A 27348-nucleotide genomic window follows, 5' to 3' on the forward strand; every position below is an offset into this window, starting at 1 on the left:
TGCAAAAGCCAAGAATAGAGCTAGGTTTCCATTATGAGAAAAAAAAAAAGAAGGAAAGAAACATAGATGTGATCCAGTAGCTTGAAGGACCCCAAACCTGAAAGGTTCAAGGGAGCCGTGCTGAACTCCACTACAGACAAGGAAATCTGAGCCATTGTTGGAACCGAGCCATCTCATCTAGTGTGGAACTCAGGGTCTTGCTTGATTCGGTTTCCAGTTTCTTCTAATGGGGACATCTACCCGCGAGGCGTAAATAGTGTCCTGAAAAGAAAGCACGGGCTTTGATGGAGTCTTCATCCTCACCGGCCACATTTGCCTCAGGGACTTTGCCCCACTTCTTCGTAATCCTTCTCCAGGGCTGCCAAGTCTTTCCTGGCCTCTAAGAACTCGCCTTCGTCCATGCCTTCTCCGACGTACCAGTGTAAAAACGCCCTCTTGGCGTACATGAGGTCGAACTTGCGGTCCAGGCGGGCCCAGGCTTCCACGACCGCCGTGGTGTTGCTCAACATGCACACAGCCCGCCGGGCCTCGGCCAGGTCCCCTCCTGGCGTCACCGTGGGTGGCCGGCTGTTGATGCCCACCTTGAAACCGGTTGGACACCAGTCTACGAACTGCACAGAGCTCCTCAGCTTCGTGGCTGCAATGGCTGCATTCACATCTCTAGGGACCACGTCCCCTCTGTAGAGGAGGCAGCAGGCCATGTACTTCCCCAGCCGAGGGTCGCACTTGATCAGCTGATTGGAGAAGTCAAAGCAAGCAGCGGTGATGTCGGACACGGAGAGCTCCTCGTGGTAGGCGCTGTCGGCAGAGACGATGGGGGCAAAGGCTGTCACGGGGAAATGTATTCTCGGATACGGTACGAGGTTGGTCTGGAATTCAGTCAGGTCCACATTCAAGGGCCCTTCAAACCGGAGGGAAGCAGTAATGGAAGAGACCGCCTGACCTATCAGCCTATTAATGTTGGCATAGGAGGGGCGTTCGGCACCGAGTTTGTGGTGGCAGATGTCATAGACGGCCTCGTTGTCCACCATGAAGGTGCAGTCCAAGTGCTCTAGGGTGGAGTGGGTGGTGAGGATGCAGTTGTAAGGTTCCACGACAGCAGTGGAGATCCTGGGGGCCGGATAGACCGAGAACTCCAGCTTTGTCTTCCTGCTATATTCTGCCGCGAGCCTCTCCATTAAGAGGGATGTAAATCCCGATCCAGTCCCGCCTCCAAAGCTCCGGAAAATCAAAAATCCCTGGAGCCCACTGCACTGCTCCGCCTGGGGAAGTAAAGGAGACGTGAGAATGGGCCCAACGAAGCCAGAAGCAGTGAGAGGGGACACTACAAGCTCCCCCGAACAAACAAAACCTTCACAAAGGACTGGTCAACCGTGATCGACGCCACGGTAACACGTGCGAGCGTGCGGAGTAGGGGAAGCGCTTTAGAATTTTACTGTAGGCAAAACCTGAACATCCACCTGTCGTTAGCTGCCCTCCACGGATTTATCTGCATGTGATCTAAAGCAAGGTCTTTATCAGTAACAAAGACAAGAAAATGACTGGCAAAATACTGAAGCAACAGATCCCTCCCCCTCCGCCAGTAGATGAAGTACTTATCACCTCTATACCCAGTCTACTCTGTGGGTGTAAAAGGCATCGCATTACTTAAGGATTATGTCAAACACCGAAACAGGTCCTAGACAAAGGATTCTCCAGATCCCCGAAGAACTGACTGTTCGTAAGTAGGGTAACTCATCTCCAGGTAGGATACGCCTCTTGTTAACTTCACAAATAGTGGGATGCTACTGGAAAAGGACGAGTGTCCAGATGCTTTGGAAGTCTGTGATAACAAGGTAAGCCACGAGTTGGGCAGAAGCAAGAGTGGAAGGGGGCTAATCCTTAAAAAGAAGGACCTCCTGCCATTTGTACAGCACGGATGGATGTTAAGGGCATTACGCTAAGTGAGGGAAGTCAGACATAGAAAACCAGATACTGTATCATCCCATTTGTATGCATGGATCAAACTCATAAAAAGGGAAAGAACAGTGTCTGCCAGGGGCTGTGGGTGGGGGCAACCCGGAGTCAACGGTTGCAGGGCAGAAACTTTCAGTTAGAAAGTGAATGAGTTCTGGGCATCGAGCGGGCAGCATGGTGACTCTAGTCCACAATACTGTATTGTATGCTTGAAAGCTGCTAAGAAATGGGGGGCCTGGGTGGCTCCGTCAGTTGAGCGACCGACTTCAGCTCAGGTCATGATCTCCCGCGGTCACGGGTTCAAGCCCCACGTTGGGCTCTGGAGCCTGCTTCAGATTCCGTGTCTCCCTCTCTCTCTGCCCCTCCCTCCCTCGCACTCTCTCTCTCTCTCTCAAAAATAAAGAAGCATTAAAAAAACTAAAATAAAAAAAGGAAGTTGCTAAGAGAGATCTTAAACGCTCTTACCACACGCACACACGTTAACCATATTCCCGCAATCGCTGTACAGGACAGGTGTATAAAATCATCACATGTACACCTTGAATTTACGCAATGTTGCGTGTCAGTTAGACCTCAATAAAGCAGTGGGGGAAAAATAAAACATTTCCCCATAAATCTAAAAAAAAAAACAAAACCCAAAAAAGAGTAGATGGGGCTGTATATAACAAGGGTAAAGGTCTCTTCAGCCCTTCCTACAGAACAAAGCGTAATCAGAACCAACATACGGTGGCTTCTCGACTTTGCGCATCCGCAGGAAGCTCCAAGGGGAGAGGCTGGGTGCCGTGATGCCTGTGCTAGAAAATGCCAGTCCCTTGGGAGGTGGGGCCCAGGCACCGGGGCACCTGTCTAGGGAGAGGGGAGCCACTTGCCAGCTTTCGGATCCTCTCCAGCACGAGGTCGATGATGCCCATGCCGACAGAGTAGCGGCCTCGGGCGTAGTTGTTTGCCGCGTCTTCCTTCCCGCTGACGAGCTGCTCCGGGGGGAAGAGTGAGCGCTGCTGGCCGGCTCGGATCCCATCTGCAGAGGGAGACGAGGTCAGCGCGCTCCCATCTGCAGGGGGAGAGGCGCTCAGCGCGCTCCCATCTGCGGGAGGAGACGAGGTGGGCACGCTCCCATCTGCAGGGGGGCACGAGGTCAGCGTGCTCCCAGGGGCAGGGGGAGACGAGGTCAGCACGCCCTGCTCCGAATTCTTGCACGGCCCAGGACCCCGACTGCTCCGTCCTCCCGTGTGGTGGACAAATGGCCTGAAACCACGGAATCACCCTTCCTTAGTCTAGGGACGGGTATCATTATTCTCAGATAAGCAGAAAGTATGTTTCCCTATCACACACCCTTCATCAGTTCCTTAGGGCTGCCGTGACAAATGACAACAAATTGGGTGGCTTCAGACGAGAGAAATCTGTTCTCTCACAGCTCAGGAAGTCGCACATCAGGGTGTTAGCAGTGCTGGTCCCTTCCGGAGGTGACAGGGAGAGGCTGTCCCATGCCACTCTTCTGGCTTCTGGTGACCTCTGCCAGTTTGGGGAGTTCCTCTGAGTGTACCTGCATGACCCCAGTGCCTGCCTCTGTCACACGTGCCATTCCCCCTGCCGTGTCCCCTCTTCTTCCCATAAGGACGCAGACCGTGGGATGTAGGGCCAACCCCCATCCAGTGTGACCCCATCTTAACTCAGTACAGCTGCAAAGACCTTATTTCCAAATGAAGTCACATTCTGAGGTTCTAGGTGGACACAGATATTTAAGAGACACTATTCACACCCATCACACACCCTGGGATCACGCTGGCATTTCAAGGCCAAGTACCTCTATCCACAAATGGCCAACTGCGTGCCAGCAAAGCAAGGAAAAGCGTACCAATCTAAATCATTAGTAGTATGCAAGGAAAGAGGCTTTAACAAGGAAGGTGTGGCCAACTCAAACACTCACACAACTCAAATGCAGTTAACATAAATGCCTAAAACAGGGAAACGGGTTACGATACTGGCAATCTTCAGTACAACCAAGCGCAACCCCTGCCTACTTTTGTTGCCTTTTAGAAACCTGGGCAGCATGAGGAAATACCAAGACACATGTGTCCCAGGTCCATGTCCCGCTCCCCAAATTTAGAACCATCTGCATAGCGCGCTTCCTGAAGAATTATGTTGGAGGGCTAAGCAGGCTCTGGGGACACTGCCCTGGTTACGGCGGGACACTGCACGGCAGCAAGGGCGTGTGTCCAAGAATCCGATTCCTGCATTCAGGTTCTCCTTCCCCATTCAGCTACCGGGCAGTCACTTACCATCCCTAAGCCTCCACTGTCGCATCTCACAAACACGGATAATAACAAGACCTGCCCCATTGAACTGTTACAAGGATTAAATGAGATCACAGGGCACAACGCATGGCCCACAGGAAACCATTATAAATAATAATGATACAGGGGCGCCTGGGCTCAGTCGGTTGAGCTCCCGACCTCGGCTCAGGTCATGATCTCGCGGTTGACGGGTTCGAGCCTGGCATCGGGCTCTGCGCTGACAGCTGGAAGCCTGGAGCCTGCTTCCGATTCTGTGTCTTCCTCTCTCTCTGCCCCTGCCCCGCTCGTGCTCTGTCTTCTCTCTCTCTCTCTCTCTCAAAAATAAAAACATTGGGGCGCCTGGGTGGCTCAGTCGGTTGAGCGTGCGACTTCAGCTCAGGTCATGATCTCGCAGTCCGTGAGTTCGAGCCCCACGTCGGGCTCTGTGTGGACAGCTCAGGGCCTGGAGCCTGTTTCGGATTCTGTGTCTCCCTCTCTCTCTGACCCTCCCCCATTCATGCTCTGTCTCTCTCTGTCTCAAAAATTGACAAAAAAATTGAAAAAAAATTATAAAAAAAAAAATAAAAACATTAAAAAATTTTTTTTAAATGATGATACAATTAGCTCAGGATATGTATTTATGCAAATACCACATTGGTCCCGTCACCAGATACCTATAGTTCATTTCAGAAGATCACTGCCTAAGAGGAAATGAGCCAATGTCTAAGAACAAGATGGCTCTCTCAACTCACCTTGTTCCCCTGCACATCACCATGAATTTCTAAACCACAATTTTGTACACCCCCAAATAGTTAAATCTACCAAAATTTATTTAAATGAGTTTTAACATACGCACACCAAAAACAAACAAAAAACCCAAAGTTAAGGTTTTTAGAAGATACTTATAAACAAGATAGAAGTGGGCATATAATTCTGGGTGGACTCTGCTTTTCACCTAAAAGTCTAAGGCTGAATTCAGCCTAAGAAGGGAATTTATGGCATTCCGGAAGCCCGGTTCTTCATGGTAGTGTCCAGTTGAGATTCTGAAGGTAGTTCATAAATTCTTTCAGTAAAATCGACTTTTCCAGAGATCAGTGATTATAGCACTGCCATTCGTGAGCACACCCAAACTGTCCGCTCCCTTCCTGGCACCTTTTCCACTTTGCTCAGAGACACGAGTGATCTGGCCCAGCGTCTTTACCTAACCAGCACCCTCAGGAAGTGAAGTGGTTTTTAAAAAGGATGATTTGACATTCCTTGCTTCCTTACTTCCAAAGCTGTTCGGCCCCACTCCACCTGAAATCCTTACAACTGTCTCCCCCAAAATCTTAAAGTTGCCAAAGCCTTTCTCCAACCACACCTCCTAGCCCACGACCCAGCCCGATGGTCTTTCTGTACCACTGCCCCCCTACTCGGCCCCAAGTTCCTGCCACACGGAACTCCTGTGACACGTGCAGGTTCCTCCAGGCCTCTGTGAATCTGCCAGTGCTGCTCCCTCGGGAGAAGACGTTGGATGGCTCTCTAGTTACTCGTCCCTTCCTCGGGGATACCTCTGCACCTTGCAGACATTTCTATTGTTACTAGGTGGCATCGTACAACACTGACATTTTTTAGATAAAAAATAATCAACCGCTGGCAACTTTATATGGTTCGGCTTAACACAGGTGTTCGTGTTGCTACCACCATTTACATTGTCTTCTCCGCTAGCTTATGCTGTTTCGTTGTTGTTGTTGTTAAAAGAGAATGGCTCTTCAAAGCATAAGAGACTCTTAAAAACGGAGAACAAACTGAGGGTTGATGGGGGTGGGAGGGAGGGGAAGGTGGGTGATGGGCATTGAGGAGGGCACCTGCTGGGATGAGCACTGGGTGTTGTATGGAAACCAATGTGACAATAAACTTCATATATTGAAAAAATAAAAATAAAAAAAAAAAATAAAAAAAAAAAAAAAAGAGAATGGCTCTTATTAGTATGCAAATCTGGGGTCAAACCCAGTTCTACCCTCAAAAGTTCAACGATCTAAGGCAAGTTCCAGAACCTGCCCAAGACTGGGCAGCTTCATCTGTTAACTGAGGATAGCAAGGTTTCCTGACAGAATACTAAAGGGATTATAGGAAAATATCCGTGCAGTTCCTCACTGATACATGGTACTGCTATGGACTGAATGTTCGTGTCTCCCCAAGATCTGACTTGAATAGGTGTTGAAGCCCTTACCCCCGGTGTGATGGTGTGGGGAGGTCACTGGGCCATGGGGGTGGGGCCCTCGTGAATGGGGTTAGTGCCCTCATCAGAGGACAGAGAGCGGATCTCTCTCTCTGCTCTGTGAGGACATGGCAAGAAGGTGGCCATCTGCAAAGCCAGAAGACAGCGCTCATCAGACACTGACCACGCTGCCACCCTGGTCTTGAACTTCCAGCCTCCACAACAGCGAGAAATAAATTTCCACCGTTTAACCCCTAGTCTACGATATCTTGTCACAACAGCCTGAACTCACTAGGACGGCAGCAGGGAAGGGATCAATATTCATTCATCTGTCTACTCCCATTACCTAGACGGATGAATGTTCATTGAATTTTGCTAAATTCCTTCTCACCACGACCTTGTGCTCCCGGTAGTTTCTTTTCCCACTCCTCCTCCCTACGTGTTACTTTCACGGGTCTGCTTACACAGCCTGGCCCTGCGACGGATGATCAGAGCCAGAGGCTTTGCGACGCCCGCCCCAAATCCCTCCTCGCCTGGTCCCCACCTCACGGGCACCATCCACCCCAGCTTTGCTCTCGGCCCCTTCAGACTCACACTTGGCACACTCCTCACACGTCACTTGACCCTCTGTCCTCCTCTCCAAACGTGTCTTAAATCTCTACTCCTATCTCCAAGGTCTCACACACCATCACCCCATTATTCCAATCAGAACTCCTCAATGAGCACCTTCCTCCCCGTCACAAAATCCTTGGTCACTACCCCAGAGAAGAGAGGGAAGGAGGAGAAGAACGACCCACCCTCTCAGTCATGGGGCCCCTCACCCACTCTGAACCATCCCTCCCTCCCCTCTCTCCCTTGTTCTGCCTATGAATATCTTTAGTAGAATTCTACTGCACAAACACAACCTAAACTTACCTTTCCTTTACTCAAAACCATTCAGGCTGGCTTTGGAGAACATCAGCCACTCTCACAGCTTTTTAGTACTAACTCTATCGGGTAACTTTTCACTGAACACCTCTGGTTCCCCATCTTCTAAGGGGAAGGGACCAACCTGCAGACCCTTCAAATTCCTCATGCCCAAAACTAGGTCGCCTTCTGGAATTCCTACCTCATTTCTCAACCCCATTATTGAAACAGCGAAATCTGGGAGACACCCCTGAATTCTCTCAAGAACATCCATTGGCAACTGATCCATTCCTGTTTCTTTTTTTATTTTTTTTTTAAAGTTTACTTACTTATTTTGAGAGAGAGAGAGAGAGAGAGAGAGAGAGAGACAGCGCACAAGCAGGGGAGAGGCAGAAAGAAAGAATCCCAAGCAGGCTCTGTGCTGTCAGCACAGAGTCCGACACGGGGCTTGAACCCACGAACCATGAGATCATGACCTGAGCTGAAATTGAGAGAGTGAGATGCTTAACTGATTGAGTCACCCAGGCGCCTCAATCCTCTACTGTTTAGACCCCTCTCAAATTGGTATTCTCCATTCCAGTCCATCCAACACAAAAATCTTGTAACTTAATCTACTCTCTTTCTAGATCAGTACTTGGCACAGAGCAGGTGCTAAAGAAATATTGAGTACAGGAATGAATGCATCTCTGTGATTAATATTACTGAAGTATAGTTCTAAATCTGCCATTCCCTTGCCCTAAGTCTTTTTATTTCCCATCAGATTCATACCACACATATTATTCAAGGAAATTCCATAGTCTGCCTCCATGCCAGTTTAAGTCTTCTGTGACTCCACTATATCCACATCCTCTCCATTTTCAAGCAGAAACAATATTCACAGGTGTCTGAGTGTGTCTTTGCTCGTGTTTTCCATTCTCTTTCATCTGTGAACTGTTAAAAGTCCTCTTACCCCGTCTTCAAGATTCAGATGGACTATCACTTTGTCCATCAAGTCTTTTCTGATCTCTTCCAGAGAGGTGAGGCTCTCACCCTCTCTTCCTTCAGCTCGCCCTCTCTTCAAGGCCTTCCTTGACATTCTTTTAGAAAAAGCACCTCCCACCACTTGGACAACATTCCCTACCCTTACGGCTCTGCCTTATTTTTCCCCATCCACCGATCACCATCAGGCACACTATTTGGTTTTTATAGAACTGCCCGCCACTAGAATATGGGCTCCATGAAGAGTACGACTACATACACCTCCAATGTCAAGGACAGTGCCTCACACGTATGAGGCTCTCTTAGTTGCTGAAGAGAACAAGGAAAATCAGCACCTTCTCCTCCAAGCCGGAGCATACGCCTCTTTGTTTGGGCCAGCTCCGGACCCTCTCTTTATGCTATATTCCAGAGGACTGGGGAATTTCTTCTGGTTTCTTCCTGCCTCCTAGCTCTTCCCTGACTTGCTCAGCTCCTGATCCCAGGTCTTAAACCTCCAACTGGCCCAGCGTCTTCGGATTGGCACAAGTTAAAATACCTGCTACAATATTCATAATTCTGAGATGTGGCCTCTCACGTTGCTTCTTTAGTTACATTTACCACAGTCCTCTGGGGACATATTCTACTCCGTCCGGGTTTCGGGGATACCAGACTGCAACTGAAGCTCATGGCTGCAAAGTCCCACTTGTCAGAAACAAAAATTCAGATATTCTCTTCGGGCACTGATAACTCAGAGTCCAAATACAACATAACTGCCTCTCTTAGCCTCAGACTAGCTTCGCCTGTTCTTGAAGCCACCGCTATTTCCTATTTTTAATTCTTTCACGTCTAGCAAATACTGAATCTGTCTGCAGGCATGCTGGCTTCAGCGGTTCTCATGTTTCCCTCATAATAACCCTTTCCAGCTTCTGCTTCCCACGGGCACCAATCAACCTTCAGTGTGATACTTGATCTGACATCGTTCTGATCAGGAAATGAACTCTAATCCAGCACGTACAGACTGCATTTTCCAAGGATGGCCACCAGAGTATTTCTCATCTCACGTGTGCTTCTCAGACCTCGCTCTTGGTGCATCAAGAGGTGAGGTCTTATATTCCCTTCCTCGGTGGATCTCTGTTTGTAATGGCCTTGACCCAGCGAACAACAGCAGGTCAACACCCTTCCAAGCCTAGAGTATTAAAATGCCATGGACTTCAGCCTTGTTCTCCTGGGATGCTTGCTCTTGGAACCCCGCTGCCGTGCTGTGAGGAAGTCTCGGCAGCCCGCGGGGAGGCCTGTGGCCCCCACAGCCCTGACCCAGCTCTTAGCCAACAAGCCAGCACCAACTTGCCAGCCATGAGGGTGAAACACTTCCAAAGTGGATTCTCCAGGGGTGCCTGGGTGGCTCGGTCGGTTGAGCGTCCGACTTCGGCTCAGGTCACGATCTCACGGTTCGTGAGTTCGAGCCCCGCGTCGGGCTCTGTGCTGACAGCTCAGAGCCTGGAGCCTGCCTCGGATACTGTGTCTCCTTCTCTCTCTGACCCTCCCCCGCTCTCACTCTCTCTCTCTCTCTCTCTCAAAAATAAATACACATTAAAAAAAAAAATAAAAAAAGAATTCTTCAAAGTGGATCTTCCAGCTCCAACTTGAGCCTCCTTAGGACACCCTGTAGAGCAGAGAGGAGCACTGCCCTCTGAGTCCCGTCCAAACTGTAGAGTCATGGACAAAATAGCGATCATTATTGTTTCAAACCACTAATTTTGGAGGCAGTTTATTACACAGCAGTAAATAATTGATGCATAATACCAAACCCAAATCCACCCTCCTCTCCAGCCTTTCCAAGTCAGTAAGACCCCTTCCTCCCCCCAGCATTTCTGCAGACCCATTTCAAGTGCTTACTCAAGTCTTCCATTAATAATCATAACGTTGTATTCACTTCCCCCACAATTAGAAGATTTATTTGGCTCCTTGCCTCTTTGGAATCATGTTCGGGTCATGCCAAATTTCAGATTCTTTGTCAGAAGCTTCTAGCAACTGGCTTTCCAACCCAGGAAAAGATCTGATCTTCTGCTACAACAGATGTGTGTGGAGAAACTCACAAGGTTCGAATGTGTTTTATCACGTAGGAAAAGAGAGCTAAGCTAGTACGCCCTCTGGGTATGTTTCATGCTGATCACCTTACGTGGTCATGAGTGACCTTCTAAATTTAAAAAGGGTCCCTATGATCCTGTTGAGATAGATCCAGTGTAATCTGACGATCCCAGGCACTCGTACTGGGTTTGTTTGCTGTGGTTGTGGACCTGGTTAAGCACACTAGAATGCCAGCCCCACGTTACCTATAACAGTTGGCTCCAGGTCCGTGAAGAGGGCTCTGGGCACGTGCTTCCCGGCTCGGGTCTCACTAAAGAAGGCATTGCAAGACGCGCCCATATGCTCCATTTTAGCATTCTCCACCTGATCCTTTTTACTGTCGAGAACAACGCCGTCTGGCTGGATTCCATGTTCCAGGCAGTAGAGTTCCCAGCAAGCATCCCCAATCTGGATGCCAGCTTGGCCAACGTGAATGGAAAGGCACTCCCTCTGAAATAAGCCATAGTAAGTTAGAACGAAGCGGGCCCTCTTAGGTAACACACGCTCTGTCCCTCAGTAATTCTGCTCACAATTGAGAGAAACCAACTAGCTGAAGCCAGCAACAGAAATGTATTATAAAGCTAATGAAAAGAGTCTCACAGAAAGCAAAAACCAGGCTGCAGGTAAGCTGTAGGAACAATTAACCCATGGACTCCAATTTCACTAAAAGGTTTCTTTCAACAATGTAATTTAAGCGCCTATTGTGCAATGGGGCTAAGAATGAGGTAAGGCTATATACATGTTAAATACCATATATGTATAAAATCAAGCTGCCTCACCCAGAAAAATAGCTGCTAGTTACTGGAAAGGAATAAACCCCGCCCCCTCAAAAATCAATTTATAACCTTGACACGTATTAAGACCCAGTGCACTTCAAAGTGCTACCTTTTCATATCTTGAGATTTTATATTTACTATTCAGATGTGCTCTGAATAAGGAAGGATGTTCTAAGCATAAAAGTAGTGGAAAATTTACCAAGGAAACTTACACGTAAGGGATTTAACAACCCAGAAATGTTTAGACTCAATACTGAAATAAACAAACAAAAATGTTGATGTATGTAAAAAATAACTTACATATAGTCCTTCACATTAAGGGCTATAGATAAGGCAATTTTATATACATTAATTAAAAAAAAAAAAACACTTGTGGGGTGCCTGGCTGGCTCAGTCAGTAGAGCACGTGACTCTCAATCTTGGGGTTGTGAGTTTGAGCCTCACGTGGAGGGTAGAGGTTACTTTAAAATAAAATCTTTTTTCCCTAGACTTCAAAAGTTTTTTATTTTATTTTATTTTATTTATTTTATTTCATTTCATTTCATTTTATTTTGTTTTATGTTATATATATTTTACCACAACAAAATTTTAAAAAACACCTCAAAACCCTAGCATAAGGTATACTCCATAAAAGTAATTTTTTTGTTTATACTTCTGGAAATTTCCCACATATACACATACGTACTTAAAAACACTCAGAAGCGTAACATACATGTTACTATACATCGGGTTTCTTTTTTACCTATTAATACATGTTGGAGAGCTAACCATTTGTTTGCATAAAATAGTTTATTTTTATTTGTATGTATTTAATTTTTTTTTCTTTAATTTGAGAGAGAGTATGCGCGTAAGTGGGGGAGAGGGTCAGAGGAGGAGAGAGAGAAAATCCCAAGCAGGCTCCACGGCCAGCACACAGCCCAATGTAGGGCTCGATCTAATGACCCTGGAATCATGACCTGAGTCAAAATCACGAGTCAGATGCTCAACCAACTGAGCCACCCTGGTGCACCCATCCCCAAAATAAAATCTTAAAAAAAAAAAAAACCCACTTATGATACCTAGTAGGTAAATAGGCAAATGACATACATAGGTGGATTATTAAGAAAAGAGTCTCAAATACAAAGATTTAGGCACACTGGCACTCACAGCATTATTTCAAAAGTGAAAATCAAGAACCAGTCTACATTCATGTATCGTTGGGCATTTTAGAAAGGGTTAAGTAACCCTTGAATATTTTTGACATGGGAAATGCTTATGATAAATTATCAAGTAAAAAAGTATGTAAGTTGTATAGTTGTATACAAAGTATGATATCAAATACATTAGAAAGTAAGCATAGAAAGATATTGTTTTAAGTTTTTAATTTATTTATTTTGAGAGACAGAGAGAGCGCAGGTGGGGGAGGGGCAGAGAGAGAGGAAGAATCCCAAGCAGGATCTGCACCGACAGCACACAGCCAGACACGGGGCTCGAGCCGACAAACAGTGAGATCATGACCTAAGCCGAAATCAAGAGTCGAACGCTTAACCGACTGAGCCACCCAGATGCCCCAAAAAGGATCTTTAAAAATGCAAAAAACATTAAATATTAACAGCAGTTGTGTCTGGACAGTGATTATTTTTCTTGTGTAAAGTCTACTGTTTTCTACCACCCCCATTGGCCTCTACTCTCCCTCCTACTTTTAAATCACCATTCACATCTTGTTCTTAAAGGCCACCAACTTTCTTGATAATTTACGCAGACACGAATATTTGCTCCTCTGAGAGAAGGAAAGAAAAAGTTACATCCTGAAAACCGCAAGGACAGCAGTTGGGGATTTGCACGTTGTTGGGTTTCGGTGGCTAGTGGGCATGGGACAGGTCTGAGACTCAACGACAAAAAGACCACTCAGTCCAGGGAGGGAGGGAGGGAGCTCTGGCTGATCACAGCCCTGCAGTCAGACTTGGACTCTGTTCCTGTTCCCGCTGCATCAAGCCCGTGTACTTTGCCTCCTTGATTCACAAGGTCTGACACAGCCCTCTCTGCTTTATGAGGGATTCAAGTTCACCGCTTGAATACCACCTCCCCCTTGTTCCTTCTCTGTGCAGCTACGGGTCTCTCGTGACAAAGGCTGTGAGCTCAATTTAGAAAGCACCTCACTAGGGGTGCCTGGGTGGCTCAGTCAGTGAAGTGTCTGACTTCGGCTCAGGTCACAATCTTACGGTTTGTGGGTTCAAGTCCCAGGTCAGGCTCTGTGCTGAAAGCTCAGAGCCTGGAGCCTGCTCCAGATTCTGTGTCTCCCTCTCTCTCCCTCTCTCTGTCTCTGTCTCTCTCTCTCTGTCTGTCTCAAAAGTAAATAAACATTAAAAATAAATGAATAAAGCACCTGACTCAGTACCAACCAATATTCCCACCTCTGTATGGCATATAAAAAATCAAACAACATGTTCCATCATAAACCAGCTTCTAAGACTCTTAAAGCACAGCCTCATCCCTCCCGTACCTGCTGGGCTTCCAACGATCTCTGCACATCAGCTACTGTAATCAGATCAAAGCTCCCTAAATTTAGGTAACAGTGTCTTCCAAGGTCTGTTACCCAAGTGATTCAGACATAGGCATGATAATGTCCTTTTGGGACTCGCCAGGAATACTTGGCCCAAGAAGGACCAATCAAGACATAAGTGTGTCCCAAAGTACAGAAGGCTATCTATACCTTCTGCTTCTCTGAGCCTTTCCCTCCTTTCGGAGCATCTGCTAAATATTAGTCACACTATAAAATAAGACTGTAAACTGCCCACCAAATACCAATACTGGTAAGTCACCGCACATTCATAAATGCTGCTACCGTGGCTATTTGAATTACTAGGAAGGCACTATTTTCTAATTCACTTTTTATTTTAAGATAAAGACAAGTTGTAGATTCATACATGGTTGTAAGAAACCATAAAGATCTCGTGTACCCCTTACCCATTTCCCCCAGCAGAAATACCTTGCAAGACTACATATTTCGTACAATATCAAACCCAGAATATTGAAACTGATTCAGTCAAGACACAGAACGTTTCTGGGACCACAGGGAGCCCCCACGTAGGAAGGCATCATTTCTAAGAACAAAACAACTTAAACATCCTTAAAGTGTTGAAGAGAGAGTCCAAGAGGCTAAGAACATCGAAGATGAATAAGCAGTATGAAAGGCTGCTTCCATTTAAGAATTCAAAATTCTAACATACTAAAAATTACTGAGACTGGCACATAAGATACTAAAAGGCCGGTGGATCTTAAAAGATGATCCCCAGGTAGGAATTATAAGTAACTATGTTCATTGTTGTCCCCCGAGAACTGAAATCAAGAGAGGACAAGGAGATAGATGTCCGTGTACTTTACCCGGCCACGCATTTATGAGCTTAGCAATGGTGACCTGGGTCTGAAGTCCCCAGAAACTCTACAAGCCTACCTAAAAGTGAAGCAATTTGATTTCTACAGAAAACCCAGCATGCCAGGTCTAAAACAAACATGGAACGAAAGGAAGGAGGGCTCCCTGCTTCCGCACTTCAATTAAGAGCAGTGAACAGGGGCACCTGGGTGGCTCAGTCCAACTTCAGCTCAGGTCATGATCTCACAGTTCATGGGTTCAAGCCCCATGTCAGGCTCTGTGCTGACAGCTCCAAGCCTGGAGCCTGCTTCAGATTCTGCCTCTCTCTCTCTCTTTCAAAATACAAATAAAATTAAAAAAAAAAATTAAGGAAAAAAGGAGTGAACAACTGCAAATCAACCAAGCTTCTCCTAAAAGCTGCAAAACCACAGATGCATGGGATGAGAGCTTATCCAAATCTGCCTCAAACAGTTATTGAAAGAAACAAATGGCCTCCTTAAAAATCTCTTCCTTTGTATTAAGACTTTTATTAAGGATGGTTTGGTAGTGAAGTGGGCCAAATATGATGGGTAAAATTTGCTACCACACCGAAGCGACAGTGACAACAAGGTAGGGGACCATAGCCACTTACCATGCTGCTCTGGAGGTGCCCCACTGGCCCACAGTAATGACAGAGGCGCACACCCAGGCGGACTTTATCACAGGGCAGGAAATGACTCCACCTGGGGGCTGAGACACCTGCTTCTCTTAAAGGAGTCCAGCCTCCCCTCAGTCTTTCCCTTCTCTTTTCTCAAAGGGTCTGTGTGGGACCTGAACACCCTGGGAGAGTCTGTGCACAACTACAGATGACTTAATTGGAGCTTACCCAAATTTGCTTCCAACTCAAGCTTACTTTTGTTCAAAATAACAAATGTCTTCTTAAAAAGATCCTCCTCTCCTATTACGAATGTATCAAGCATGGATGGGGAAAGATTATGAGTAAAATTTGCTTCAATAGCAATTAGTAAATAGCTAGAAAAAAATAGCTTTTTCTAGTATATAAGTACTATGTGAATGTCTTCTCCTTAAGTAAGATTCAAACAGGGGCATCTGGGTGGCTCTGTTGGTTAAGCATCCAACTTCGGCTCAGGTCATGATCTTGCAGTTCATGGGTTCAAGATCCACATCAGGCTTTGCGCTGACAGCATGGGTCCTGCTGGGGATTCTCTCTCTCCTCTCTCTCTGCACCTCCCCCACTTGCACTTTCTCTCAAAATAAATAAATAAACATTAAAAAAAAAGATGTGTTAAATTTTTCCATTACGATTGTTGACTTGTCTGTTTTTCTTTTCTGACAATTTTTTGACAATTTTTGCTTTATATATTTTGAGGCTATGTTATTGAGAGCATGTAAGTTTTAAATTGTTATATTTTCTGTGGAATTGAAATGTTTTATCATTTTAAAATGACTATATCTACTAATGATTTTACCTTAAAGTCTTTATTATTGAATATATTTTTAAAAATTTTTAATGTTTATTTTTGAGAGACAGTGAGTGAGAGAGCATGAGTGCGGGGGTGGGCAGAGAGAGGGAGACACAGAATCTGAAGCAGGCTCCAGGCTCCGAGCTGTTAGCACAGAACCCGACACAGGGCTAGAACCCACGAGCCGTGAGATCATGACCTGAGCCGAAGTCAGATACTTAAATAACTGAGCCACCCAGATGCCCCTTTATTGTTGAATGTTAACATTACTACTTTAATATAGATTTCTTGGTTAGTATCTGAATGATGTCTTTCCCATCTTTTTACATTCTTAAAAATTTAAAAACCTTTCGGTATTGTCATATTTTTATGTGTCTTTTGTAAGCATAATGTAACTGATTTTTTTCTATGTATCTTTATTTATTTTTTTTTTAACATTTATTTATTTTTGAGACAGAGAGAGACTGAGCATGAAAGGGGGAGGGGCAGAGAGAGAGGGAGACACAGAATCTGAAGCAGGCTCCAGGCTCTGAGCCATCAGCCCAGAGCCCAACGCGGGACTCAAACTCACGGACTGCGAGATCGTGACCTGAGTTGAAGTTGGACGCCTAACCGACTGAGCCACCCAGGCGCCCCTGTATCTTTTTTTTTTTTTATTTTGAGAGAGAGAGAGAAAGAGAGAGTGAACAAGGGAGGAGCAGAGAGAGATGGAGAGAGAGAATCCTGATCAGGCTCCACACTGTCTGCACAGAACCCGGCGTGGGGCTCAAACCCACAAACCATGAGCTCATGACCTGAACAGAAATCAAGAATTGGATGCTTAACCCACTGAGCCACCCAGGCATCCCTCTATGTATCTTTTAATCGAAGAATGTAGTGCATGACATTTAATGCAATAACTAACATAGCTGGGTTTAGATATCTTATTTTGGGCCTTTATCTTGTTTGTCCCCATTTTCTAGGTTATCTTTTGTATCCTTCCTGATCTTCTTTTGAACCATCAAAACGTATTTAAGCATGCAGGGAACTATTGCTGTTGTTTTATAAAATCAACGTTTGCTTTAGACTTCCCCACATATTACCATTTTCTTTGCTTTTCATGCCTTCTCCCATTTCAGAACTTTTTTTTTTAAACTTCTTCTGCCTGAAGTAAGTCCTTTAGAATTTCCTTGAGTGAAGTCTTTTTCTTTTCTTTTTCTTTTTTTTTTTTTTTTTTTTTTTTTTGCTTTTGTCTGAAATACCTTTATTTCACCCACCTTCCTGAAAGGTATTTCACTGGGTACGGAATTCTATGTCGGTATTTCTCCCTGAATCCACTGGCTTGTGGCTTCTGGTACAGCCTATGAGAAGCTGTCCGTACAAATGTTATTCCTTTGAAGGTCTCTCTGGCTGGGTTTGAGTTTTTATCTCTGTCTTTGGTTGCTTTAGTTTTACCATCATGTGTCTTTATGTTGATTTCTTTATTTGTCCTACTTTCGATCTGTTGGGCTTAATGATTTGTCAATTCATGTCTTTCTTAAGTTTTAGAGAGTTCTCGTTATCTTTTTGAATATGGCTTTCTTTCCATTTTCTCCTTCCTCTTCTTTTCATTAGACGTTTTGTTTTTTTTTTAATTTTTTTAACGTTTATTTATTTTTGAGACAGAGAGAGACAGGGCATGAACAGGGGAAGGGCAGAGAGAGAGGGAGACACAGAATCTGAAACAGGCTCCAGGCTCTGAGCGGTCAGCACAGAGCCTGACGCGGGGCTTGAACTCACGGACCGTGAGATCATCACCTGAGCCGAAGTCGGAAGCTTAACTGACGGAGCCACCCAGGCGCCCCTCGTTAGACGTTTTTTACGGTGGCTTATACATCTCTTAATATCTCCTATTTTCAGTCACTTTGTATCTCTCTGCCACATCCTGCTTAATTTCTCCAGCTATCCTCCTGTTCATCCACTGTCTTTCTCTGGCTTTCCCTAATCTTTTTTTTAAGGCCACACGCTGAGTTTTCAATTTTAATTATTGTTCTAGAATTTTTTTTTCCAAATCTGCTGCATCCAACTTTTTTTTTGGTAATTGACTATTTTGTGATGATATTTTCCATCTTGTCTTCTATTTGTTTAGACACAGTCACTGTAGATGTTTCCTAATCTGCATGATTATTCGACAAAACAAACATCTTTGCAGGTCTCTTTCCTTTGTCAGTTATTTTTTCTTTTTTCTTTTTTTTTAATGTTTATCTATTTCTGAGAGAGACAGAGCTTGAGAGGGGAATGGCCAGAGAGAGAGGGAGACACAGAATCTGAAGCAGGCTCCAGGCTCCGAGCCATCAGCACAGAGCCCGATGCGGGGCTTGAACTCACAAACCGTGAGATCGTGACCTGAGCCGAAGTCGGATGCTTAACCGACTGAGCCACCCAGGCGCCCATGTCAGTTATTTTTTCTGATTCTTACCACAAGTGGCCTTTTTTCCTTGTGTGCTTGCTTTTGACTGTGAGCTTCTGGTTTTCTTTGAAAACTTATTTGAAGTCTTTGAGGTCTGGGATGGACACGTTTCTCCAGAGGATTTACATTTCCTTCTTCAAGTCATGTAGGGGGTATCATCTGTTTAAATTGATTCACTCGAGTTTTAGTTTTCAAACTATCCAAGGGAAGCAACTTGGGGTTACTTTGTAATCTAAGGCCAGCTTGTGGCTATAAAATCCTTCCCAATACCCTGCTCTGCCCAACACCAGGGAAAATCACCTTGTCTCTCTTGGGTGTTGAGAAGCTGGGGTGCGTTTACCCTTATTCTAAACGTATTTGGGGAGTTGAACTTTATGGAGAAGGGTCTCCTATGAAACAGTCTTGGATTGGGCCCTGGGCATTGGTCGCTCTCCCTCGTGTGCCCATTGAGTCTATGAAGAATGAAGTGTCCCCGTTTGGCAAACACCTGTAACACAAAGGGGATTTCTGGCTTCCACTCACCTCTCTCATTTCGTAAGAAATGGCCTACTAATTCTTTACTAGCTTATTCATCGGTGCTTTCAGTACGTTCCTTTGTGCTTTATTTGGGCAAGTTTTCTTTTACTTAGTGGTCAAAGCGGTCACGATAACTTGTCACATCCTGTTACTGGAGCCGGAACTCCAATCGCTTCTTTTTAAACTTGCTGTGGATGCACCTCTTTTAAAAATGGTGAGAGTCTCTGTCTTTCGTTGGGAAAATGTAGCATATTCACATTTCTGTGATTACAATATGCATGGGTATACTCTTGTCTTATTTTATGTTTTCCACTATGTTGTTTATTACTTTCCTCCAATTTGAAAGACTGATTAAATTTTCTTTGTACCACAAATTTCTCGCTCATGGTTTGTAAGTTGTAACACATTTTCCAGTACTTCTATTACTTTAAAATTTAATATGCAAATTTAATTATATACATTAATGTATATACTTTAATCTTACATATTTTAGTCTTTTAGAAATAAATTGCCCCCAAAACATGCACACACACACACGCACACACACATTTTCAATCTTCCCCCTTTTATTTTTAATATTTTTTAATGTTTATTGAGAGAGAAAGGGAGAGAGAGACAGAGTGTGAACAGGGGAGGGGCAGAGAGAAAAGAGGGACATATAGAATCCGAAGCAGGCTTCAGGCTCTGAGCTGTCAGCACAGAGCCCAATGTGGGGCTCGAACTCACAAACCGCAAGATCATGACCTAAGCTGAAGTCAGACGCTCAACCGACTGAGCCACCCAGGGACCCCAAATCTTCCCTTTTTAATGCCCATCCTCACCCCCACTGTTTCCAAAATTGATAATGTTTGGAATTTTAGCGTCATTAAAATAAATATTTTACATTAGCCATCAACAATTATTTAGGCATAAATAGAAATTGTACTGCCTTCTTCACAAACTACTGCTTCCTGTATCCCATTTATTCCTTCTTATTGGATTTGTTAGTCATGTTGCTGGATTATACATGCAAGTAATTCTTTCAATTTTGCAAGTGGTACATTTGATAGCTTCTTGCATATCCAAAAATGTGTTCATTTTTCCCCACCCTTAAATAACAATTTGTTTGAATATGAGATTTTAGGCTCCAAATTTTATTTCCTCAAAACTCTGAGGATACTGACCTTTATTCCTTCTTTCCAATGAAAAATATTGCACTGCTCTGAATCTTTGTTCCTTGGAGATAGCCTATTTTCCTCTGAGAGCTTTTATGATTTTTCTCTTTATTTCTTCTAACATGAACATTTCCATGATGTATCTATATGCAATCTTTAAATCACCTCGTTCCATACCTGGAGGACTCTTCTAATCTTCAGGTCATATTCTTTCTTGGGTCTGAGCTTTTTATTTATTTATTTGTTTTCTCCTCTCCTTATTGCCTGTTCTCTCTCCTGGAACTGTTGTTGGATGTAAGTTGAAATTTTTAATTCTGCCCTTTTGACTTTTGACTTCTTTCATGCTTTCCTTTTCTTGGCTCTCTGCATTATATTCTTGGAAAATTCCTCAGCTACAACTTTTGGCCAGTTAATTTGCTTTTCATCTGTGTTGGTCTTGCTATTGATATGTCTTTTGGCTTACTTTATATTTTAAATGACCAGAATTTTAGTATGTGTTTTTTTTTCATGGCTGAATTGGCATTTCACCTTTCCTTTTGAAGTCTTCTTCTGTTTGCTTTATTTACTCTCTTTCCTTGTGTCCTAATTCTTCCCCCTTTAGGATTTTGAGGTCTGTCTCATTGTGAAGGTTTTCCTGAAATCTTTTAACAATCACTGTTTTGTCTTTTACACAGTTTTGTCTTAGACTTCTGTTTTCCAGCCTGTGCTATTTTCTACAGCCTGCTTCTAGTTATAAAGGGGGAGGGTTGGAATGTACCGCCAGTCGGAGTGGCTGGTATCTCTCTTCTGGTTTAGTGTTCCCCATCCTCCCTGGAATGTTCAGCTTCCTGAGGCACTCCTCCGTATGTCCAGCTCCTGGATCCCCACTGCATTAGCCTGTGGGCAAGTGTACTCCACATGCAGAGGAGGGGGAAGAGGCCAACTGACACCCCTGCTCCAAATGTACCTCCCCATTTAATCACCCCAACAAATCACTCAAACTCCTTCCACACCTTGTATCTGTTGATTCTGCCTGGGGAGCTCCCTTAATCATGTGCTCTCCAGCAGTTTTCTCCTGAATTTATGAATTCTACGTGTTACAGAATTTGATCTTCATGAAACCAATCCTGTCTGTCTCTACCTGCCAATAATCCCCCAAATTTTTAGGGTTCTGATCATTCCATGTAATAAAGACAAAGAGTAAGTCTGTTCCATTTTATAAAATCAGAATATTGTTTATTTTGTTACTGTGTCAGATTTCTCCCCTTGGCCCCTGATATTTTTAGTTTGAGACAAGGTAAGGGAAAATCAGAAGATCTGAGTATCTCATTTCTGGCCATTGACACATTCGGTATGTTTAATTTTTTACATTTTTTTTCATTTTTTTTTAATGTTTATTTATTTTGAGAGAGAAGGAGAGAGAGGGGGGAGAGAGAGAGGGGGGGAGAGAGAGAGAATATGAATGAGTAGGGGAGGGGCAGAGAGAGGGAGACAGAATCCCAAGCAGGCTCCACACTGTCAGTGCAAAGCCTGATGCGGGGCTCGAACCCACAAACTGTGAGATCATAACCTGAACTGAAACCAAGAGTTGGACACCTAAATGACTGAGCCACTCAGGCACCCCTAATTTTTTGTTTTTAATACTCAACCTCACTTAGAGCTATGATTAACTTAAGATTTGCAATTAGAACAAACTTAGAAAAATCTCGTTTGTAATGTAATTTAAGAAACATATCCTTTTTTTTCCTTTTATTTTGGTAATTCCTTTATTCCTTAGAAGACTAAATCTTAAAAGAATAAAGTTTCTTCAACTAATAATAATCGGAAGTTCAAGTCTGGAGAAGTCTTCTGCTGTGATGGTTAGTTTCATGTGTCAACTTGGATAGCCCGTGGTGCTTATTCAATCAATCACCAATCCATGTATTGCTATGAAGTCATTTTGTAGATACCGCTAACACTGACAATCAGTTGACTTTATGTAAATATTACCCTTGATAATGTGGGTGGGTCTCACTTAATCAGTGGAAAGGCCTTAAAAGCAAAACAGCACTATCAGCTTCAGCTCCTACCCAAGAGTTGCCAGCCTGCCAGTCTGCCCTACTAACTTCAGATTTTATAGTGTCCACAATGACATAAACCATTCCATGAAATACATCTCCACAGATACATAACATGCGACTCCATTACCTTGTATACATATAAACATATACTTAAACCTCTCTCTGTATAAATCTCCGTTTTTCTATAAACATATACATAAACGTATTTATTACTAGCTCTGTTTCTCTGGTAGAACCCTCACTGACACAGGCGTGGCTGTCCTTAGGTCCTGAGAGAGAGTGAAAGAAAACTTGCAAGTATAAAAGTGTATGTTTATGGTTAGGATTTCCTTTCTTTACAAAGTTCCTCCCTTAAGTATTTTTTAATATAGGCCAGTCAATTTGCCGGCTAAGAAACTGAGAAGAAGAAACCTTCTAAGTGAGAAATTCTTGTTAAACAAAAATTCTTCAGCTCTGAGAAATAATTCTCATTGATACACTGACCTTTCTGAAGTTATCTTTGCTAATTCTCCATTGGCGGCCCTGGTGGCCACAGCCAAAGTCACTTTCCATTGTCATTCCCTCCCCCGTGGTACCCACATGCCTACCTTGTTCCCCCTCCATCCTCCTCTCCCATTGCTAACATAATTCAGTATTTTAAAACTTCAGTGGCATCTTCTTAAGATAGTCTAAGCATAAAAGAAATTAGCCCCAATCTACTTTTAATTAGTAATGCTTTTCCTGGCTACACATTTTTCCCTCCAAGTTTCATTCTTCTTCTTCTTCTTTTTTTTTTTTTAAGTTTATTTATTCATTTAGAGAGAGTAAGAGAGAATGTGAGCAGGAGAGAGGCAGAGAGAGAGAGAGGAAGAGAGAGAATCCCAAGCAGGCTCCACGCTGTCAGCGCAGAACCCAACGTGGGGCTTGAGCCCACGAACTGTGAGATCATGACCTGACCTGAAATCGAGAGTCAGATGCCTAACTGACTGAGCCACTCAGGTGCCTCCCAAGTTTCATTCTTCTTAAACCCTCCAGCTAGCACTCCAGTTTCCAATTTTACGGTTTTTCTCATTGACATATCTAAAAGCAAACCAATATAGCAAATGATGATAGATAGATGCAAAAAATGAACAACTTTCACTTCACGTACACACAAACACACATGATAGATTTTAAGACACAACAAACCTGATTTCAAATAGTCTGCCCCGTTGTGCCAATAAACACTCATCTGCTGGTCCGGTAAGATTGGCGAAACTTTTCTTCATAAAGCAAGTTTACCGTAAAGTAACCTCCTCATTGGCAGTTTAAGAAAGCACAGCCTTAATAGCTTTAAGACACGAGTCTGAGGACTCGCTGGAAGAACAGAAGTAAATCCACGGCACAGAGTGGTCAGGCAGACTGTCAGAAGTGACAGGATGAATTCTCGGGATTCTTCCTCTACAACCCCACTTATACACCAGCTAGTACACACTGTGTGACCCTGCTGGTTGCTGAAACAAGCATGATATGTATCACTTGGTAACCAGGTTTACAAAAAGAGAGTTTGATTTCTTTAGAGAAAATAAGAGAATAGGTTTTAGAATTCTTGATTTGGGTCCTAATTTGTATTAGTATACTAGTCGTTGAAATGATTTGAGAACATCCCACAAGAGAATGTTTGTAAATCGCTGTTTGGGTGGAAACCAGCTATTTCAGCGTGCCTGGCTCGCTCAGTTGGAGGAATGAGGCTCTTGATCTCGGGGTCGTGAGTTCGAGCCCATTGTTAAGCCCCGCTTAAATAAATAAGCTTTAAAAAAACAAAGCTCTTTAGACAGCATTTCTGTACTGTTTTACTCTAACTGCCGCAAAGCAATATTTTCTTTTTTAATTTTGGGTAGGGTAGGATAAAGTAAAATATCACAACATGATTCTTATAACACAAGAATTTTTCCTTGTGGTATAAATGTAATTCAAGTTCAGCATCTCGTGATTTAAAAAATTATAAAACACAAGAAAGTAAAAATAATAACTTAATACTCATACTCTACCTAGAGATATCTTAATACATTGATTTCATCTTCTTCCTCCATTAAATCTCTTATAATTCATGACTCAGGATGTACTGATTATACCTTTATAGTCCATGTTTTTATTTAAAAATTACGATATACTTATCCTATTATACACTTCATAGTTCATTTTTGTTGACTGAAAATATTTTTTCCATGGGGCACCTGGGTGGCTCAGTCAGTTGAGTGTCTGACTAGCTCAGGTCATGATCTCACAGTTCGTGGGATTGAGCCCACGTTGGGCTCTGTGTTGACAGCAGGGAGCTTGCTTGGGATTCTCTCTTTCCTTCTCTCTCTGCCCCTCCCCTGCTCGCTCTCTCTCTCTCAAAATAAATGAATAAACATTAAAAAAAAAAAAACAAAATATTCTTTCCAGTGGGTCAACTATAACCATTTCCCCATCATTATTTATTTAGACTACCTTTACTTTTTCTGATATTATAAACATCAATGCCATTAATATCTTCACATTGCAGGGAAAATAAAATTTCAATTCTACCCTCTCAGTGTGTTGGGCTGGGCATGAGAGTTAAAATGACAGAACACAGATCAACAGGGGAAAAGCAAATAAATTTTCACATGTACATGGGAGCTCCCCAATCCCAACAGGAAAAAGACGATCCAACGAAGTGGCAAAACCTTAGTGCTCATATAGTAGGTCAGATGAAGAGAGGCAATCGTGCAAAAGTAGCTAAAATACATGAGGAGGCCAAGGGAAGATAACTGTTATTCTACAAGTGCTGTTTGTACAGAATTCTCTGTACACCTGTCCTCCCAATCTCTGGTGATGAGAAGATTCCTTTCTTCCTGGCACAGGGACAGCAGCTGCTCACATGGAAGTTTTATCTCCAGTTTTTAGGAAGAAAAGTGGAGATCAGAATGTCCTTCTTGTATCTGGTGTTCTTCAAGTGCCCACAGCTCAAAATAATCCTAATGTCATATTCCCAGCTGGCATATTCTACCCTTTCATGCATGTATAATTTTATTCCTTAGGACAGATTCCCAGAAATGGAATCATAGTATCAAAGGAGAAGTTATTTTTAATGTTTATTTATTTTTGAGAGAGAGAGAGAGACAGAGACAGAGACAGAGCACGAGCAGGAGAGGAGCAGAGAGAGTGGGAGACACAGAATCCGAAGCAGGCTCCAGGCTCCCAGCTGTCAGCACAGAGCCCCAAGGGGGGCTTGAACTCACTAACCCTGAGATCATGACCTGAGCCGAAGTCCAACATTTAACGGACTAATCTATAATAACCTGGAAGAAGTTATTTTTAAAGACTTTGACACATAAAAAGCAATATTTAAAATCAAAGAATGTGCTGTTTAACAGCCGTCTTTTTTATTTAAGGAGATCCTTTATTGGATGCTGAGCTTTTTGCCGCCTTCATACACTTAGAGGATGAAGGCACCTTCACTCTCTTTTGCTAAAGAGAAAATGCCTCTCCCTATTGGGAGACAGGACGGCTCATAATTCGGTCTTAGTGGTTTCCTAGAGACAGCCCTGAGAACACATTTCCATCACCTTTGGTAACTGGGGATTTATCTCACATGAATAATTTAGCGCGTATGCGGCCAATAACGCCACATCAGTTTGGGTCCTTACTCTCGATCCCTCTCCTCCCCCAATACTAAGAAAGATCTAAAGTGCTTCCAATCTGCCGTGGCCTGTGGCTTAAGTCCTAATGAACACTGAAATAGGTAACGGGCCTTGGGGATTTAGCAATTGGGTCTGAACTAAATCCAAGGCCATCCAGGAATCTGCAGGACTGACCCTTTCACCATCCTGCGTGGCCCCGTTCCATTTAAGCGCCAAAAGGGCGGGACTTCACGTTTCCTAGCAACCGCCCGCTGCCCCCCGATTGGCTGGGCGCCGCACGGCCGCCATTTTCAAACCCCGGAAGATGGCGGCGGCGGTGGCGGCGCCCTCCTGACAGGAACTGCTCTCCGGGCAGCAGTGGTCGGGCGCGGTGCCCGACCCAGCGGGTCCCCCGGGCACCCGGCCACCGCCCCACCCCCCTCCGCGCCATGGAGCCCGAGCAGGCTGCCCAGAAGCAGCCCCGGCCGCGGAGGCGAAGCCGCCGGGCCTCCGGGCTCAACGCGGACGGCGCCGCGGGACCTTCGGCCGACACCCCCAGGCCGGGGCCCGACGGCCGGTAAGCGCTGGAAGCCGCAGCGACCGGGGACCCGGGCGTCCGGTCCGAGCACGGGGAGGGGGGGAGGGATGCGGAGAGGGGCAGCTGCTCAACCCCCTCCTCCTCCTCCGCGTCCTCCTGGTCCTCAGGCGGGGCGCGCGCTGCTGACCCTCCTCCTCCTCCTCCTCCCCCCCTCGGCGGGGGCGCGGGCTCTTTACTCACCTCCTCTTCCTCCTCCTGGTCCTCAGGCGGGGCGCGGGCTGCAGTCCTCCTCCTCCCCCATCAGCCCCCTCCTGCTCCCTCCTCCCTCCTGCCCTTCCTCTGGCCCGGCGCGCGCTGCCCACTTCCCCCTGCCCCGCCCCTCCCTCCAGGGCAGTGGCGGGGGCGGGGGCGGCGCGGGCCGGCGGAGGAGGTGGGCTCTCCGCGGGCCGGGGGCTGCAGCGGGGGCGGGTGCTCAACGCCACCCCGGAGGCCGACCGCCCGGGAGCCTGCGGGCCTCGGGAAGGGGAGGGGTCGCCACCGGAGCCGCGCGACTTGCAACGGGCGCGAAACTGGGGCTGAAAGCGAGCGTTCGAGGGAGACGCCTTGCGGACGCCTGTCGGCGAACCGAGCACAGCCCGCGGCGGCTCCAGCCTCCCGGCGGAACAGGTCCCAGCGGATGGTCGCTGGCTTTGCCTGTCGTCCCACGCTCCCCATTCTGTGTCGTGTGTCTGGAAAGGGTGGCCCCTGAGGGCCTCCGAAGGCTGCGTCTGGGAGAGGGGCGGCGGACACGAGTACTGAACACCTTGCCCTCCCGCCGCGCCGTTGGAGGTGGCAGGTGCCGGTTGCTGGCTGTTGGACCTTTCCTCTCTAGGCCCACGTCCTCAGCTGTGAAATGGGGATTCCGCTGGGACCCACTTCGTAGCAGTTGTAAAATGTAGAGAGAATGCGCGTAAGGGGCGTGCGCCGCGCCTCTATCCCGAGCGCCCTCGATCTGTGTTAACTGCCGGCTGGTTTTTAAAGTAACAATTCCGCCTGTGCGCGTCGTTTCCAAAGGCCCT

At 45.3% G+C, this 27348-nt stretch overlaps 2 protein-coding genes and 1 long non-coding RNA gene across 4 annotated transcripts in view; 2 read left to right on the forward strand and 1 right to left on the reverse strand.

The window, feature by feature from the left end:
- On the reverse strand, nt 1-26901 carry TUBAL3 (tubulin alpha like 3). Of its 2 annotated transcripts, none has more exons than XM_060659387.3 (4): nt 26531-26901; nt 10626-10869; nt 2826-2974; nt 1-1262 (listed from the first exon to the last, which is right to left on the reverse strand). In XM_060659387.3, exons 2-4 carry the CDS (start codon nt 10726-10728, stop codon nt 318-320), a joined length of 1197 nt encoding a protein of 398 aa, XP_060515370.1. In that variant the 5' UTR covers nt 10729-10869; nt 26531-26901; the 3' UTR covers nt 1-317. The 2 variants fall into 2 exon arrangements, with proteins under 2 accessions (XP_060515370.1, XP_060515369.3); XM_060659386.3 differs by lacking the exon at nt 26531-26901 and adding an exon at nt 15179-15839.
- LOC132695146 (uncharacterized) overlaps nt 1-27348 on the forward strand; it is a 358351-nt gene that overhangs the window by 142465 nt on the left and 188538 nt on the right. The gene's annotated exons all lie outside the window — the stretch shown is intronic.
- NET1 (neuroepithelial cell transforming 1) overlaps nt 26065-27348 on the forward strand; it is a 59279-nt gene continuing 57995 nt past the window's right edge. The window contains exon 1 of the mRNA XM_078450493.2: nt 26065-26329. Within this exon, the coding sequence (XP_078306619.2) occupies nt 26202-26329 (128 nt within the window). The 5' untranslated portion in view covers nt 26065-26201. The remainder of the gene's footprint in view (nt 26330-27348) is intronic.

This window comes from Panthera onca, chromosome B4 (assembly GCF_046562875.1).
Source record: "Panthera onca isolate mPanOnc1 chromosome B4, mPanOnc1 haplotype 2, whole genome shotgun sequence".
Taxonomy (NCBI): Eukaryota; Metazoa; Chordata; class Mammalia; order Carnivora; family Felidae; genus Panthera; species Panthera onca.

What these genes read in the sequence shown, in the direction of transcription:
- TUBAL3 (XM_060659386.3), bottom strand. An exon ending in CCTGGAGCCAACTGTTATAG is followed by an intron (nt 2,975 to 10,625) that starts GTAACGTGGGGC and finishes CTCCCTCTGCAG; the next exon opens with ATGGGATCCGAGCCGGCCAG. An exon ending in TGGAGAGGATCCGAAAGCTG is followed by an intron (nt 1,263 to 2,825) that starts GCAAGTGGCTCC and finishes TTACTTCCCCAG; the next exon opens with GCGGAGCAGTGCAGTGGGCT.